This window comes from Candoia aspera, chromosome 3 (assembly GCF_035149785.1).
Source record: "Candoia aspera isolate rCanAsp1 chromosome 3, rCanAsp1.hap2, whole genome shotgun sequence".
In the NCBI taxonomy this organism is placed as follows: Eukaryota; Metazoa; Chordata; class Lepidosauria; order Squamata; family Boidae; genus Candoia; species Candoia aspera.
This window is the reverse complement of record NC_086155.1, coordinates 167,709,189-167,728,531: the sequence shown is the minus strand read 5'-3', so window position 1 is coordinate 167,728,531 and position 19,343 is coordinate 167,709,189. Positions and strand designations below refer to the sequence as shown.

Below are 19,343 nucleotides of genomic sequence, written 5' to 3'. Positions count from 1 at the left end.
GTATTTATGCAGCACAACAATGGAGGAACACTGCAGTATATCAGGTGGAGTTATTTTTGCTTTACAACAGGTAGGAATGGAAGAGATACATTTAAATTACAAGCTAGATTGAGGATCTCTTCATGGGCATAGCATGAGTTACAAACTTCACAAAGAGCTGCATCTTTGGTATCTGGAATAGGGGGACCTTTCCTCTGATGTTTTAAAATAATCTGAGTAAACCATCAGAAGGACTCTATCAAACTGCCAAATAGGTAAATAATTTTCTTTGGGGATGCTGCCATTTGAATATGGCCATCTTGGCAGTGGAAAGAAGGCAAGCAATCTCATTTTCTTTTCTATTGTAAATTAATAAATAACATTTCTTCCCCAGGACAAATAACAGACACCTGTGCATACAACTAGAAACTGCCATTGAACAAATGTCCTATAAAGTGTTTATTGGGGTAAAGTGTAATAAAGTTATTCTGCGGTGTAAAATCCAGCTCATTTTCCTGCTCTGAGACAATATGTATTTTTACACTAACTTAACCTACAATAAGTGAGACAGAACAATTTTAACCTTATCCTACAATACTTAAACTCAGGATCAGCTAAGAACATTTTCCAACTCATGTCCTTCACTCAGTAAAATATGTGTTGGAAATTCGCTGCTACAAGATGCAGTGAAGCTTAATTAGCTTAGAAGAGGATAAGCCAGATTAATGGTGAACGTAAAGGCCTATTGACCCTGGCAGCCAGGTCAGTAGCAGTACCAGGTGATGAAATGCAATGTTGGTGAAAAGCTACAGCTTCCCTGGAAAAGCCAATTCCTAGATTCAGTGGACCCCTGAACCTGAGCCAGGTAGAGAGATTGAACACTGCCAGTTTCAGAATGTTGTTTAAAGCAGTGTTTCTTAACCTCAACAACTTTAAGATGTATGGACTTCAACTCCCAGAATTCCCATGCTGTTGAAGTTTACACATCTTAAAGCTGCTGAGGTTGAGAAACACCTGTTTAAAAGATGCCTCTCTGTTTTGTGAAAGTCTGATCCTAGCAGTTTTCACATTTGGGGAGTTTTTTTGGGCGGGCAGCAGATTATTCTGGTTTGTTTTAGATACAAACTGAGAAATTGGGAGAAGGCTTTCACGTGCAGATGTTACTCTTTTTGTTTAGGCCTCATAACAGCATGATTATCTTTGAGCAAATATACAGCTTAAAAATGGCACTTGTTCCAAACATTTATTATAGGTAACTACAGTGAGACAAACACTGAGAAGCCAATTCAGTCAACACACATTAGAAAACAGAATAATGTACTATTCTCAGTATATCAGAGTGAGTCGGTCCCTCAAAAAATAAAAATAAATTTTAAAAAGATCACTCATACAGAGCTGGCCCAATACATTTTGCCGCCCGAGGGAAAAGATGGCATCTCCTTATTCAACAGACATCAGCTGACCAGACTGATGGTTGCATCTCTCTTCAGAACTACCAAAGACAGTATTCATCATTAATACCCAAAGGCAACCAGGACAGTTTAGGACTTGCAGCCATCACTTGGTGCACACAACTCTGATCCCCCAACATGTCTTTGCAAATCCTTATCCCTCAGTATTTGCTGAGGCAGCTGCCTTGTTCTTTTTATTGGTAAGAGCAAACCTGCACACAAAGCCTGAGTTCACACATCACTAACCCTATGCCATAAGGTGATTTTAGTTTTAGCTTAGTGGTGTGTGTTAATGAAGGAATTGTGGCTTATAAAGCATGATTGATGGCTTAGTCTTGCATATAAACCAGGACATAATGGCTTACTAAAACAAGCTATGGCTTAGCACTACATATGAAGCCTGAACTGAGTATCACACGTGGTAGATTCATACTTATATAATTTTGATTTTTTTATATTGTGTGACTTCAGCAAATTGTGGCTTCTTCCAGAAACCATGGTTAAAAAATAATGGCTTAGTGCAAATTGTAAACCCATTCCTATACTTGTTAATTATCCTTTAGCAATACCTTTATTTCCAGGCACATTTTTTAGAAATAATTGTGCACTGGCATTTAGGAAAGAAAAATATTTTTGCTTGCCTTATTTATACTGTTGTCACATATACATGTTTTGTACCACCAAATAGTTAACTTAAGGCTGTTATCAAGTTTTCCTGTGTACACAAAGCTCTGTGCTAAAGGAATTTTGTTTTTATAAACTTACTAGTATCATTACACTGAAAAGTTGCCAAGCTTTAAGGGGAAAAGGCACAGTGGCTTTAGGGTGATAGCCCGCCAACCTTCAAGGCTCCTCCAGATGGTTTTTGCAGCTGCCCACTCCCAGACATACTGTTCCACACTTTTTTGCTCCTGGCACATCCATTTGGGTTATCTAAATCTTTTATGTAGAATTAGGTATACAGTCAGATATATACTCCTAATTTATCAAATTAATTCCATTAGATATAGAATCCTTATCAAGGAAATGGCAATTTTATGTATCAATAAATGATAGTGGAATGGAACATCGCAAAAGCTGGTCAACTTGGGAAGTGTACCTATCAGAATTTTTTGAAGAGAAAGCCTTCTTCCTATGATTAGATTATCATAGTGGAGGGTTTTTTCCCAAAATGGTAGGAGCTATGTTAAAAGAATGTATACATGTGCGCATGCGTGCGCGCACACACACACACATTAAGTTCCACTACATTCAGAAAGCTCATAATCTAGCAAAATACATTTAGGAACTCAGCCCTGAGGCTTATTTATTACCATGTGTATATTTAGGGCCACTTCCCATAAGACACTTTGTAAGATAAAGATATCCAATTATAAAACATGTATTAGTTATGAAGGCCACATTCATGTAGAAATATATCAGACGTATGGATCGACCCTTTCCTGATTTCCATTTATTCTGAAGGTGGAAGCTACAAACTGCACTTCATGAAACACAAATTTTTAACATTTCCCTGGCACAAAGCATCCTTTAATAGTTCCCTATTCTGTTCATTAATTCAAAAGGAACAAAGAAAAAGGAACTTATCTCTACATTAATGTCTTCTCTTCTCTTATGTGAAATTGGTGGCAGATAGAAGAGATTTCTAACCTTAACCATTACACCCTGCAAATAAGATTTGGCTGAGCTAGTAGATTATCCATCCAAAATGGCTACACAGATCAGAGGCTTCTTGTACCTTAGATAGTTTGTTAGTTGCTGGCATATGAACAACAGACCTCAATTTGTTGGAGGAGTTTGCATGCACTGATTGTGTAACACCTTGATCAATATGAAAAGAAATCTAAGGCAGAATGAATTTTCAACAACCTTACTGTCCATCTAGGGCTCCTGAATCATCCAGTAGCACAGAACTCAAAAGCACCAAAAATGCCAGCCCTGACATACAGTACTTGTAAAGAGTTGTATCTTTCCCCATCCTATCATTTTTAATTCTATACCTGCTAATAGCAAAAATAGTTCAAGAATTCAACATACAAACTGAGCATCAGGAAAGCAAAAAGGTTACAATTAGAGGGCCGTTCAGTTTTAAAGAAAAAGAATTACACATGCAGAGACTAGTATAACTGGTTCCACTAAAATTGCTCCAGCAGCCCAAGATACCAAGAAAAAGAGAGCAGTTAAGACAAGATTAGGAGCAACATTTGACTTCTCAATCTTGCAGGGTACTGCCAGCATAAGTGTAGAAATAGCACAGCCTCAGCGGATATTTTTCACATTTTATTTACATTTGAAGACTAACTTTATTCTCAATCACATATCCATACACCTATTTCCTTTTTTTGTTTGTTTGTTTCACTAAAACTTAAATGCATGGTTTATTAGAACGAAGACTGTAAACAAATATTTGCAATGTCCATTACGTGAAACACACAGGAGCTGCTTAAAAGAAAATCATTCCCCCATTTTATAAATACAAGTATCAAAACAATCCTGACCATATTCTGAAACACTACTAGCAGTCAGCACCCACACATTGCAAAAATTAAACAAGTTGAGCAATGGTATTTGCAGTGCCTGCTACTTAATTGTTTTAATCTGCAGCTCTTTCACTAAAGCAAGATGGATAAAGCATGCCATTAGTTTTTTTTTCTTCTTGAGAAAAAGTTTCTGAAACATTATTCCACAGCAACCTGATACTTCCCATCATGCGCTCATCTTGAAACACTGGAGCTCCAAATTTAGGCTACTTCAGGCTTACGTTTAAAATGATAGTGCTTGGTAAAGAGGAAAAAAATTGTGCTGCTTTTTTTCTCTGATTGTGCCTGAAAACATATGGGGCATACATATACATATATATTCTTTCAATGTCCAGATCATATACACCAGCAGAAACTCTTAATGTGTGGGTGGTTTGCATTGTGAAATTGAATCAAGACATTAACATAAGTAGAAGTTGTTTAAGACAAGTTTGGGATTCAGCTAAAATTAATTGTTGTAAGTTTGCCCTTCTGGAGGTTGTGGAAGCTTCATATTTTCTTTGGACATCATTAGACGCCTTAACTCTTGAAGTACAACTTTAATGCTATAAGAATTTTGCCATTTTGCTAACACTGGTATGCTTCGTGCATCCACCTATAAAAAAAGAAATCATACATTTAAACACAGAACGTAGAATAATTGATTCTAGAATGATGTCAGCAGCCAGCATGTGTATTTCAGAGAATATTTATTTATTTATCATCTCTCCCTCCGTATCTGCCCTTCTCATGAAAGTGACTCTGCGGCATACAGCTGTCCAATTGAAACAGTAAATATGAACATCAATTTAAACCTATTGCTGCTAAAACTGCTGCATTAATTTATAAGTGCAAAAAAATGGAGACTATTGATCATTACAACATAAAAGAAATAGCTCACAGTGACTCAAATAAGAACTTTTGGTACCTTTTGAAGTGGGGTTTTTTTTTAAACCCAGGCTACTGAGAGATGCTTTCAAGGCATGAAAATAATTTTTGCTCAACAACTCAAAAACGGAAAAGCCAATGAAAAGCAGTAAATCATTATGCACAGATATACTGTAACATTCTTATACTGTCATATTCAGGAAATACCCTTTAACTGTCAATATGCATCAAATAATTTTTCTGGGAAAATATAACAAACATTCAATGATACTGCTTTATCTTAAAAACAAATACTCAGCAATTCACATATAATTTCAGGCACATTAATGTTGGCTTTTAAAACAGAAATTCTTATGTAGTATTCTTCAACAGCTTGCAGATACAATCTCATTAATAGAGTTTATCCATCCATCCAGGACAGTCCAGCTAGATCTGTACATTACAGGGATTAGCCAAAGCAGACATCTTGAGCCTCTACTCCATCAAAATCCTCCAAATGCTCTGCTAAATTTGTGGTCTGTCTTTAGGAAATACCCATGCAACAGCTTACACCAGTGTTTCTCAACCTTGGCAACTTCAAGGTTGAAGTCCACACCTCTTAAAGTTGCCAAGGCTGAGAAACACTGGCTTATACTGTTCAGCAATAGTGAACAGTGGATACTGTTGGAGGCAAGGTGCAACTGCCATGAAGAGGGATTGCAGCTTCCGCTAGTTCCTTTCACTGTGCACTTACCCGTATTCAGTTCTGTATTTTACTAGTCTGTGATAGATAACAAATAAAATGCTACTGCTAAATTAAAAGTTTTAAGTTTTACTGTTAATTACTGAACATCCTACTGTGGGCTGTTCTATATCTGAATCAAAATTTTACAACTGTGGTGTATTTATCAATATGCAATTTTTTAAAAAAGTATTATTTTGTCTTTTGAATTTGTAACCAAGTATCTCCACATCATTATATTGATCCAGATGTATACAGTTACAACCAATATATGACAACTTATAAAGAAGTATGTTCCTTAATCACAGGTATGCCCAACCTCTTCTGCCAAGCAGAATCCTTCACAGCTTTTCTGCCAAATTAAACCAGTTGACTCATTTTGCATCCAACTTACCATTCCATTGGAATTATTTATTCCATTCATATTAATTTTAGTTACAAATCTAACTGTTGGAGGTGCTTCGGGATATTTAGGCCCACACTCTACTTTCAAGCTGTATATTCTGTTTTCATAATTTGTCTAGTAAACAGAGAAGACAAAAAGTTAATTATAATGAAAGGTAATATGCATTCACAATTTTAAGAAAGCAACTAAATAAAACCAGCCATATTTCAGGGCTGGTAAAGTTTTGCTGATCAAATGCAGCAGAAATTGAGGAGTGCTGGGGATATAATACATTCACTTCTGCTAATCAACTGATTAATAGATTTTAGGCTTTTTTTAGAAGGAGCTGCACTTACAGCCATTCTAATTAATTGTAGCATTATCACCATTCCACAAAGGATTTGTTTGCAAACCTAGTTTCTATTCCACCTGAGAATATGTATGTATAGCATCCCTACTGAATGGGGACAAGTAACAAAGATTTTCAATCTGATTAATATAAGCATGGACACTACAGGATTATTATTTGTTTGCCTGGCTACATGCATTATAGACTATTTTAGGCACATTATATTAAAGGATTTAGCCAAATGTTTTTTAAACAATACATCACAGAAATTTAAATACATATACTCCTACAACAGAAATCCCTGTAATTGTCCAAAGAATCAATTTTACACTGAGAAAAATATGTGCTGAGCTTTGAGAGCTCCATGATATTTGATGTGGTTCTCAGAGTTCCTCCAAAAGTTATCATTTGATTATATTTATTAATGTGATGGAAGGGGAAAATTATTAAATGCATGTAGAGTAATCAAATTCATTGTTTTAATTACAATTTAAATACCTATACATTTAAATTAAACTAAATCAAAGTTAGTTTTTGTCCTGCCACAGCAATTTCCTTGTCCTACACCTATTTAGGTTTTGAAATGCCAGCCCTGCTATGCCATGATAGGTCAACTGTAGCTCTTGATCCTAAAATAATGTGCATAGCTGGCACAGGACAAAATAATGGTGGCAAAATAGAGTCAATAAATTTATCAGAAGTACAGAACTTGCCAAATAAAAGGTTAACTTAAGATCAATTTCTGTAAATTTCCAATAGCTTGAAGATAAATACCAAAGCAGGGGGAGTCTAATTACACTTGCTTTCTCAACTTAACCAAGCTGTAAGGGTTTTCCTTACAACCGAGTTTTCCCACTGAACAACAGTTTGCTTTATGCTTGTTATATGTACATGATTATTAATAATGATAATCTCAAATTCTGCTGCTATTATGTAGCAGTTATGATGGATACTGCCCTTCCAGTTTCCAAAATTCATGACTGTGCAGAGATTGGGCTACATACAAATTTACAAAGCAGGTTTCCCCTCATGCAAGGGTATTTCTTGATCTCATTGAGAGGGGTTCTCTAACCCTTTACAGCAGATTTGAGGACCACCTAGAAATGCAGTGATTAAAAATAAGTTCTGTTGGCAGAATGGCATCCACCAGAAGGTTAAAACATAAGATTCAACCCATTAAGGTAGAAGGGTTCTCCACACCTGCTTACTTCAATTTTCCGTATTTGCTCAAGAAGCAATTCTGATTCTGAGCTAAAATAACACAATGACAGCATTTAGGGCCCTGTCCTAGCGCAAATAGAATGTTGGTTCTTTTACAGCCTCCCACTTAAAAGAGAATAATTGCCTCTTTTATTATTTCAATAACATTGTTTCTGTGTACAAGTAAAAAGTAAAGTTCCTTCAAGTCAAACTTGATTCCTGGTGACTATGGATATACTTCTGTCTGGAGCAATATGGAAGTGGTTTGCCAATGCCATCTTCCAGTTTATTTGTTTGCTTTTCACTTTTCATCAGGTCTAAAGCCCTGGGAATCCTTGGAGGCATCCAGTCAAGTACTAACCAGGCCCAAGCCTGCTTAGCTTCCATGCCCAGATAATGTTACCCAGATGCAAAGTAGTATGTAATTATTTAATTTCTATTTGGCTTATTAACAATACACAATGACTAATCAAGTCATTAGTTAGCAAATGATACGAATGTACAAATCAGAAACACATACATAAAACTAAACTGGGAAAATTGTGGGTATAGATCAAACTAATCATCACACAGTCAATTCTGCTGATTGGAGATTAATCTAAGAATTAACAGAAGCTACAAAATAGGACTGTCAACTCCTTCCTTGAAGAAAAATATTAAGCAACTGGCAATAGGATTTCAGCCTCCTCTCCTAGACTGAGTGGAATTCAGCATAAAGATTACAGCTTTGGGTCCGGATAATAACTAAGGCTATGGCTAGGATGGTACTTACTCAGTTTAAGCTAAGTGCACATTGTGTAGTTCCCTATAACATCTGGCCATGGTAATAAAGACCCTAATTTCTTCTCAGCTATATTACTATTAAAATATTCTAGATAGTACTGACTCTTAAAACATCAGGTAGTGAAGTTGCAAATAAGTTATATACTGGACCTAGATATTGACGGCTTACAATTCTTTTATTTCCATATTTATATCATTATCCTAAAAGGGACGCGGTGGCGCTGCGGGTTAAACCGCTGAGCTGTCGATCGGAAGGTGAGCTCCCGTTGTTAATCCCAGCTCCTGCACACCAAGCAGTTCGAAAACATGCAAATGTGAGTAGATTAATTGGTACCGCTTCGGCGGGAAGGTAACGGCGTTCCGTGAGTCATGCTGGCCACATGACCCGGAAGTGTCCTATGGACAACGCCGGCTCCAAGGCTTAGAAACGGAGATGAGCACCGCCCCCTAGAGTTGGACTCGACTGGACTTTACGTCAAGGGAAACCTTTACCTTTACTATCATTATCCAACTTATGTTTAAGTACAAGCTAATCTTTAAAGCCAATGCAATTTGGATTCAAATTACCTGAGGTGTCATTAACACTAAAATGTTAAATATAAAATTATATAGAAGAGAAACCCTTTATGCCACCAACATATGACAGGTTTGGCAAAACAGGGAGGAGTTCTTTTTAATGAGTATCAATTCTACTATGACAGATTCTTCATTGATTTTGCTGCAACAAACAGCAATATTTTCTGGAATCTTGTAATAGATACATGAAGGCTCTGACTTTAAGGTCTAATTATGATTTTCTAGCTGAACACTAAATGATATACATGAAGAGCTTTGAAAATGTAAAATTCCTGGAACTTCCAGTGGGGACATGGCAGACTGAACAGCTGTGCCCATGGCTCAGTGGGCAGAACTGACAACATGGAAGTTTTTTCAGGCTCAGGCAGGTTTTTCCTGAAGCCTAGGAGTGTTTTTCCAGAAAAAGGAAAACACCTGGAATCACCCCATCTGATCTCCGGACAGCTGCTTGTAGCCAGAAGATCGAAAACAGCATTCACGTTTGACTGGTAAGAGCTAGCAGGGAGGCAGGGACATCACCTTTTCCAAGCTGCACTGTAGCCTTAAAGGGGCACTAAGATCAGCCACCCCATTTCTAAATCACCCAATTTATATTTCTTTTAAGTACGCGTACCCTAAGAGAGGCTTTCTACAGCAAGGAGAAGGCGGCTGTTTTGGTGTTTATCATTATTTTTGGGATAATTTTTTTTTAAATTCTTTCTAAGTTTTGGACCTTGTTTTCCATCCAAATATTAAGGAGGATTGAAAGTAAATAATTGTCTCCCTGTTATTATTTTTGTACTAAATTTGAAGATATTAGCATTTTCCTACACGTTGAATCGGCTGTTTTGAACTTTCAGTTTTCTGCTTCTACTTTCCCTGGAGAACTGTCTGCATATATCACTTTTGCTTATGTAAACACATTCCAGAATCCTTTCATATCTTCGACTTTCATTGGTGAAGCTCCTAGGGGGTGCCATAATCTACTGTGTGAGACATGGAGGGTTTTAAACAGACTTTCTGACTGGAGGAAACCAAGGAATTTAACAGCGACAGAAATGTTTCTTCTAAGAATGAGATCAGGATTTCTGTTGAAATGCTGGATGAAGATCAGATAGTCGAGTTGGAGAAATTTAAGGGACAGAGCAAGTTGCAAGCCACAAGTAAAACTGATCTTCTGGTGGAACGCCATGGAAAAGAACGGGTTATTAAGAGAAGTCAGAGTTTTTGAGGGGGGCAGCTGGGCTGATTAGAATACTTATGTCTTATTTAATCTCAGTTACTACCTACTGATTAAGATAATGTGCCTTTTGGCCCCTACATGGGCCCCTTGATGGCTTTCAGCTCAAATAAAACAAAATATAGCAACAAAATATAATACTCTAATTAACTGAGCATGATATATGCTAGAATTACAAAAAGAAGTAAAAGCATGCTAATGTAAGCACCATCCTCTTTAAATATTTTCTTTTACACCAAATTTCAATTATGTGGTTTACTAGTAAACAAAATTCATTAAGCTGTGCTGTCCTAAGATACAAATTTGTATCAAATAGCAAAAATGCTGCATAATACTGATACACAAGACTAACAAGGTGGTAATGTCTGAGATAAAGCAGGCACAGTGATTGACATTGGGATACATAACAAGGTATGCATACTCCAAACCCAGTAACAGACACACATCTGGGAGGTCTAGGAGGGATGCAGTGGATGGAGGGGAGATTGGGCGGCGGATGACAGACATGATTTCCATTTGGCAGTAGCTCTCATTCCCTTCTCCCTTTTACTTTATCTCAAATATTAACACTGTGGGCAAAGCAAATCTGCTGGCCGACAAAATAAAGGGAGGAAAAGCAGCACATCTTTGGATTCTTTAAGAATACAGGCCAACTGACCTCTTGCCACTTCTCTTCCCAGCTATTCACCATTTTCAATTGCTGGAATATGGGCAGATATTTTTTTTAAAAAAAAACGAATGGAAAGGAGGGTGATCTGCAAGAAAGCCTAACATGGCCAAGATTTTTTATTTCTGAAAATCATGCCAATTTCTTGGCAAATTGTAGCTAACTAGCATCATTTCAAAACTATCTGAATCCATGGAACAGGATAATATATTTCAGTTGGGTCACTATTGCACAGTAGTACTCCAAATTCATGTATGCTTCACTTTGTGCAATAGCCATCGGGGACACTATCTTCTCAATATATGCTCTCTTAATAGAGTTAATAAACATATACTGTATGAAGGTATTTACCCTTATTATTATAAGTGTGCTGCTCGTGTCTTAATCTGGGCATGTAAGAAATATTTCCAATAATACCCAAGAAGGGAAAATAAGCTTTTGTAACTTCCTCTGTTAGTTAAAAGACTCCTGACAAATACCATATTAAGATTCAAAGGAAGACTGGAACATAACTGTAGTTAACTGCGACTGATCACATTCTCTTAAAACATGACCCCAATGTTTCTTTTAAAAAAAATATTTAACTTGCAGCACCTACCCTTGGTGGTCCAATAATCATGCCTGTCCACCGTGTAAGTGTCATGTCTTCATCATCTTCCAGACCCCAGCTTACTGTACCATCTCCTACTCCTTTTTGACCCTCTTCAAGTTCTTCCAACAAGCGAAAATTACGAGGGACTTTAACTATTGAAGAGAAATGAAGCAATATTAACAATATTAAAAAAACAGTATTAAGAATTCATTTAACCTACTAGTAAATAAAATGTTTCATCCAATAGAACCATTACAAATCACACATCAGAATGTCTGTACTTAAACAACAAGAACAGCTTTATGGTAAACATATTACATCCCAAATAAATATAAACCCATTAAACATAAAATACATCAAATTATCTGGATAAAAGTTTAATCCATTTTGGAATACAACACTTTCTCATAGGTCTTATTTTAAATGGTAGATTCCAAATTAATCTCAAATTCCATATTTGCAAGTCAGATAAGTCAATTTTCTGCATCAGAAAATAGTTCTTTTGATAATGAAGATTTTTTTTAGTTTGTATGTTATCATAGTCTCTTATGAAACATTGTGAAATATGGATAATCAAATCTTAATACTTTTTCTTTCCTGAACATATAAAACTTTTTTTCTCCACAGTGAGGCACTGAAATTAGACAGATTCTAACTACTAGTTTTACAACAAGCCAGGATATGAAACCAACTTCAGACTATAGTTTATAGTTTCTGATTTGTTGTGAAGTTGATGACTGTAGTTCTGTGGTTTGGACAAAACAGAAACTATGGATTAGAGGCTTCCTAATTAGTTTTATTACATTGAGTAGGCTGGGCACAGGTGGGTGCTCTGGAGGGCAGGAGGGCGTGTAAGTGGCTGTTGCACGTGGGAAGACAGCAGGGAAGGTTGCAATGGCGATTGCGTGACAACAGGATGCTGCAACCATCGTAAATGCAAGCTGGTTGCCAGATCTCAATCATGTGACCACAGGAGTGTTGGGACAGCCGGAACTTCAAGGACTGGTCATACATACCACTTGCTCAGTGCTGTCGTAACTTCGAATGGTTGCTCGAGTGGTCATTAACCAAGGACTACCTGTATGCACTACAACTGAACATTAACGCTAATCTTGGTGACAGCCACTATTTGTATTGCTTTTAATAATGTTATTTTATGCCTAGTTTTATTCATATCTACAATTTTAGGTGTATGTGTTTCTATGTAGTGTTTTCTAGCCTAGTAATAAAGGTTTGTTGTTGTTAACGAGGTACTAGCTCTGGGAAAATATCTGGTGCAAAGTAAGTTTATGATACTTCATTTTCTTATCAATAAAATGCTCCAAATCTGCAGACTATACTGGGCGCTGAAGCTGGTGAATAATCAAATTATTCATTCAAATGTGGACATATCTGATTCTTTGTGTAGGTTAACGATTACATAAATATGCAGTGCCAATTAAGATGGTTTGATTATTAGCATGTTCATATCCTTAGTTTTTGGAGACAAACTGAGGAAAGGTCTATGGATATTTAATGTATGATACCTGCAGCTCAAGATAGAATTCTAAACTTCATTTTATTAAAATATACTGAAAACTTAATTTAACAATTGTAACTATTATACTGAAATACACAAAGAAAGAAAAAGACTTAATCTATTCCATGCTGTGAAACCAGACAAGGTAGAAAAGGACATCTTAATAAATCCTAAATAGCTACCTTTTCTTACAGAAAAATTACTTCAGTAGAGGTATATTTTTATTTCTACATAAGGTCTATATAAGGTCTGAGGTATAAAGACACACTATACTTGGCCAGCACACACTTCTTATTTTAACCAGGTGTAGATGTATACATTGCTTTTCTGATGTATGTAAGCAGGAACCACTGCTTCCCACAATACTTCCTGAATGAACACAGCTTCAGAAGAAAAGATTAATATGTACTAGCATTTGTCCCAATCTGTTATCTACTTACTTAACAAGTATGTTTAGAATATGCTTTAACTGTATACCACCCAGAGTCATTTTCATGAGATGGGCGGCAATATAAATATGATTAATAAATGAAATAAATAAAAATGGGTACATACCTATCAGCATGTTTTACACTAGCTAAATACTGTAAGCAATTTGTGCTTTCACAAAAATATATGCTTCTAATTAGTCTTGTTAAAACTGCCACTCTCGCTTCCAAATAAGACTGACAGAAGCCAAGAGTTGCCAGGGGAAATTTGTTTCTAACTGGACCCCTCATAATATAGCCATGCATTACAACTTAAAGGCTTATAATTGTTTGAACCTATTACTTTAGTTGCTGTCTAAAGTTGTCTTTGATCATAATGTTACCAAAATGTTGACTGTTTAATAATACGTTAAATTTACCACAAAACTAAATGGCTCTAGACTTAATTCCCCATCACAAGATAAAGCAAAGAAAAACAAACATATCCAACATTTAATAAAAGTTAGAACAATATTTTCACTTTCATATAGTAAATGCTCAATTTAGTTTTGACCAATGTATCCCTCCTCCAACACACTAAGCCACAAAAACTAATCAAGATTAAACTAAGCAAGGTTGGCAATACTGAATATAGCTGCAAGCCTGTTAACTGATTCAGACAGTCTATTTCTTTTAAATAAACTACTGTGCTTTCATTTTATTAAGCAAAGTATACCTAGGAGTGTGTACTGTACTTTTTGGGGAGACCTTAATTAAGAATTCCACCAGTGTTTTACTGCAACACGCCAAGGTTCATTTAAATCTTTGCAAAGAATTCAAAGAACTAGCAGATACTTGATGATCTTCTGGAGACCTGTCAATTACCAATTTGTGATTACAGTCAATCGAACTTTTCTCTAATTGTTATCCACTCATACAAGTGTGGCACTATACTCCCAGACAAAAACTAACAAAACAGCACAATGTTGATCATTGGACAAAGTTGTATTAATTCAGGGAAACATTTGGGTTTTAACCTGATTTGTGTCATGAGTACTGATGGTGAGCAGGAGGGGGCCCCTATCCAGGGGGGAAACGCATGCGTAGTACTGAGGAGTTAAGCGGCCATTCAAAGAGACACAGATCAGACCCGCCTTAACCTTTGGGGTTTATCTGTCTGGGTTTTTCCCACGCTTCTTCAGTTTGTTAGGATTTTCTGTGTAATGTAGCAGTAATAAAACACTAGAGACCTATTCCTTGTCTCAGCGTGGTTCCTGACTGTTAGGAGATTTGTTTGCTAAAGTAGGTTTTAAGCAGGATATAGGGTCTTTTTCCTCACCTGTTCCTACTGATACTTTCATGTGAATTTAATTGGTTCATTTTTTTTTTGCTTTTATTATTATTGCCTACCCTGAATGCTGTTTTGGAAATGTGACATATATAAATGTAGTAATTAAAATAATAAATTCATTATTTATCACTTATATCTCGAATGCTAAACTGATTTCAGGCTACAGAATTAACATTTTAAAATCCTTATTTTTAAGAGAAACGTCCTGTTCTATGAAATATAGCTGCACAGGGTAAATTCTACCATTAACAACTTAAGTATATAAAAACTAGTATCTCTCCATATATCCAGTCATCACACCTTTTTTCTGTATACTAATTCATCTATATCCATTAAACACAAGGATTTAATAAAGATTTTATCAGTGAAGAAGCCTTTATAAAGCAATATAATCTGTTAAAGCTAATAGATAAATCATTTCCCAGTAGGCTTGGATCATGAAACCAAGTGTACCTTAATATGCTTACTTAATGTGCATCCTGTTTGCCTGTTATTTCCCATTGTATGATCTTAATCACATAATGTCATCTTAATTCCCCCATTGGGGAATTTAATTCAATGTAAATTAAATCAATTTTAGTTTTTCCTTGATTAGCCATTACTTTTTGGAGTATGTGGTACTGAGCATGTCACTCAAAGAGTCTCCCATTGGGGGAGATGGGCGGTGATATAAATTTAATTAATAAATAATAATAATAAATAATTCAGAACTCCATTCATCTCGACCTCTTAAGCAGTACAACATGATGTTATTTGAAATGACTTATTTGGACAAGGTTTAAAAGTTCCAGGGTAGAAGTGAAGAATCTTCCCTGAACAGTAGTTCTGTATCTGTTTAATTTCCACATAATTAGTATAACTGATTAAAAAAACTCTTTATGTTGAAATGAATGTATATAATAACAATTAAACAAAACATATTTCCAGAACACAGAAAAAAAATAATTTTAAGATTATAGGAATCTATGGTTTACTCAGCAATGACTACTATGTATTATAAGTAGTAGTCAAAATTAGATTTCTGTGATGCATTATACACTGGGCTATCTTTAAAGGCAATCCGAGAGCTACTTCATGCAGAATGCAGCTGTCAGAACATTAGGTGAAACAGTTAAGCAGAACACTGACACCAATCCTAAAAAAGCCCATAGTCTTCCCATGAGCTATCAGACACAATTTAAGTACATAAAGCCTTAAATATATTCAGACCAAGTATTTAATGCAGCACTTCCCCAGATATTTGAGGTCCCACACACTGGGGCTGGTCCCACACATTGAGGCTGGCAATTAGACTTTGCCTGTGATTTCACTATTTAATATAAATCCTACTGTAGTGGTTCTGTTGGTTACTATACCCAACTTACCAATTTCCCGCTTAGGAGAAGTAGAGTTGACCCCAATTTGTCAAGTTTTAGATAATAATTAAAAATACATGTGTTTACCATACCTTTGTGAAATAATACTAAGAATCAAAATACTCTTTAAACAGATGCCTGTTGTTAAAACATTTGTGTAGATACAAATCCATAGCTTTTAATTTTAATCAAATATTTTAATTATTTTAAAGGAATTATATATTTTATTGCTTTATATACTGCACTGGACTCTTAAGAGGAAGATACAAATGTAAAAATAATAAATTACTTATATTTAATAATTTTAGTATCCATTGTGTGCATCCTGTTTAATGAGAAACAATGTCTAAGCAAATAAGAATATAAGGGCAGCTGCCAGAGGCCTACTTGCCTTATCATGGCAATTGGATGCCCACAGGAAACTCAGAAGCAAGTTATGAATACAACAGCATCCTCCAGGTAACTATGGTTAATGTTCACTGATTTATCAATCCCATCTATTATCAACAATGGACTGAAGTCACAATAATTAGACAGCCTAGAACATCAAATGAATGATGTAATAATAGAATCTGAAGCACTAGAACACTTCAATACATACAGAGCTGAGTTGAAATGATGCCATTTATGAACCCAAAGTAAGAATTTATTTAATTCAGATTATTTTTATTAATTCAGAATACTAGAAAAAATTATGTAAATATAGGAAGATTAATACATATACACACTGAATCATTTTTTTATTTTTCCACACTCACTGTCCATCATTCAGAAGCACCATAGGGTGAATTTCTGGTTAACCTATATGTCCACTCCACAAACAAGAAAAAAAAGTTGTTTTTAATCACTATATGAACAGTTAGGAGAGATGGACAAAATACTGAGAAAACCCAAATCAGAGAAGAGAGATAAAGAAGACATGGCATATTAACAAATATTAATATTTGCTTTATCGTACTACCTAAGCAAAGAAAGAAAGCAAACCAAGAAACAAAAAAAGAAAGAAAACTATATGCAAAATCCCAAGCTCATAAACTGCTTAAGCGCCAGATCTTCTTTCCTGAGATCCGAAGGAAGTAAGCCGAGATGATAGAGGAGGAGGAAAGTGCATGAGATTATCAGAAAGAAAACCTTAAAAGGAAGCATTCTTCGGAACCAACAGAATAAATAGTAAGCGAAGGTGCCAGGCAGAACTCATACTTTTTTTTTAGCTCTGTTAATCATGTATGTCCCAGTCTCGAATTTCTGTCCTTTCAAAGCGAAACTCGCGACTGAGTTCAGGTTGGCTTGAGGTTAAGAGCCGCATTTGTCAGCATTCTGGCTAGAAAGGGATGCGACTGAAGACACTGCTCAGCTCGCACAGCCCAAGCCCTGCAAATTTCCGCCACAGAGAAGGAGTCAAAGACCCAGGAAATCGTTCCCCTCCCGCCAAAACCGACAAGCCGCCTCAGACGGCGCGTCTGTCGCCTTCGACAATGACCCCGACACGTTGCTAGCCTGGTCCCTTTCCTCCCCGGTCTCTCCCAGGAGAATTCCCTGCCCCGGCGCCAACCCGCGGCCTCTCCCCCGCTTCCCCGGAATGGAACTTCAGTCGGGCTGCACTGACGTCATTCACCCGCCTTCCGAGGGTTAGTCTCAGCCCCCCGCTCAGATCCTTAGCACCGGAGGCCCTCCCTCCCAACCGACAGCATCGCAGCATGCCCCAAATGACCCCCACCCCAATCTCTGCACAGACCTGTGGATCCGGCCATCTTGTCCAAACCCCTCCCCCACCAGCCGGAAACACACTGGCGCCCAACGCGTGTGTGTTGCTTTGCGTGGAACGTCATTTCCTGGAAACAAGCCCCTCCCCTCCCCTTTCACCGAACTGTCTGATTTCTGTAGGGAGAGCTGAGAGGGGCGCGGTCTGCCTAGCCTGAGGGCTTTTGCATTCGGGCAAGACGGGCGCAGTACCGCTGCCGCGTAAACGGAGGAACGAGGTTGGGAAGGGTGGGGTGGTTTGTGGATTCTAGGCGACCTAGTCCTAATTGGCCCGTTGGCTTGAATAAACACCATTAAATGCAAGGAGATTTCTGGCGCTTCTCCTGGAATAATTCTCCGCATTTAGAACCTGTCTCTACTTCGTCTTCCCCAACCGGAGGCTCATCAGAGGAGCTAGACTACAACTGTAATAATACCCAGTTTATGCTGGCTAGGAGATGGTTGTGGGGATAGTAGGCCAGGGCTGGACTGGGGAAAAAATCCCGCGCATGCTCGGTAGTATCGTCAATAATGATAGATGGGATATGAGGGACATGACTTGCAGTTGACCCTCCTTAGATAGGTGAGCTGGAAGAAGGAGAGGAGATAGGTATGTGGGAATACAGGGACCTAAATGTGTGGCAAGGTGTAAAGAGGACAAAGGGAACAAATGTACTTGAGGGAGTGCAGAGACAGACACTTGGCACTGCATGGCATAGGGCCCAGCTATCTTTTTCCCATTGTTTCTGACAGTCTTGTAAGATCTGATACAGTGGGCATGCTCTGGGTTTTATATTTAAATCTGTGTTTCTCAACCTTGGCAACTTTAAGATGTGTGGACTTCAACTCCCAGAATCCCACAGCCAGCCTGCTACAAGCACAAGTTTTCTCAATCCAGTATTGCTCTAGGCTTTGAGTGACATGCTCAGTACCACATACTCCAAAAAGTAATGGCTAATCAAGGAAAAACTAAAATTGATTTAATTTACATTGAATTAAAACTCAATATAGTTAATATGATTATTCCCCAGTCAAATATCCCTTGCATCATATTAAACATTTGATAATACCTTTGGGAAGTCTTTTGGTACACAATCCAAATCTTTTGAGAATGCCTGTGGCTCTGTAGTTTTAGGTTATTTCTGGTCACAATCACTTAATGTATGTAACTTGTACAATCAAGTTTAAATTAAGCCCTCCTGCTTTTAAGGGTAAGCAATTTAGACATGTACTCAGTTTTAACTGGAAACTAGAACCATAACCAAAATTCAACTTTCCTACTATGTTGCCAGTGAACACTCATTGATGGACAAGCTTTTCAAAAGGCAAACTATTTGCCTATAGTCATTCTTTCCTGCAGCATGAAAAGCTTTGTTTGCATGTTAGATGTATTCTTGGTTCATGTAGAGCAATTGTGAGGCCCCAAAAGCCTACCCAGCGCTTTTTGAATTGAACTCAAACCAAGATACTGCCCTGCATTCTCTTGTAGTACATAGCAATTAATACAAACAGGTCAGGATGATACAATTGCACACCATGGTAACAGAGGACAGTAATGAATAATACTGGGCATGTGCCAAATTTATATATTTGCATTACGTGAAAATACCATAAAACATTCAAATTTACTGTAGTGCCTTTT

General features: G+C 37.0%; 1 protein-coding gene across 4 annotated transcripts; it reads right to left on the bottom strand.

Annotated features, from left to right (window-relative positions):
- Nucleotides 1-3,697: 3,697 nt before the first annotated feature.
- On the bottom strand, nt 3,698-17,759 carry UBE2V2 (ubiquitin conjugating enzyme E2 V2). 4 transcript variants are annotated; one of them, XM_063299266.1, is made up of 4 exons: nt 17,697-17,759; nt 11,336-11,481; nt 5,953-6,078; nt 3,698-4,565 (listed from the first exon to the last, which is right to left on the bottom strand). In XM_063299266.1, the coding sequence occupies exons 1-4, from the start codon at nt 17,710-17,712 to the stop codon at nt 4,419-4,421; spliced, it is 435 nt and encodes a 144-aa protein (XP_063155336.1). In that variant the 5' UTR covers nt 17,713-17,759; the 3' UTR covers nt 3,698-4,418. The 4 variants fall into 4 exon arrangements, with proteins under 4 accessions (XP_063155336.1, XP_063155337.1, XP_063155335.1 ...); XM_063299267.1 differs by lacking the exon at nt 17,697-17,759 and adding an exon at nt 16,688-16,773; XM_063299265.1 differs by lacking the exon at nt 17,697-17,759 and adding an exon at nt 15,074-15,126.
- Nucleotides 17,760-19,343: the final 1,584 nt, after the last annotated feature.

Bases quoted from the DNA above. Each gene is read 5' to 3' on its own strand.
- UBE2V2 (XM_063299265.1), bottom strand. From the start codon at position 15,107: ATGGGAAATAACAGGCAAACAGGATGCACATTAA. The intron at 11,482-15,073 runs GTAAGCATATTA...TCTCTTCAATAG, and splicing joins GCAAACAGGATGCACATTAA to TTAAAGTCCCTCGTAATTTT. The intron at 4,566-5,952 runs GTAAGTTGGATG...CTTTTTTTATAG, and splicing joins TAAATAATTCCAATGGAATG to GTGGATGCACGAAGCATACC.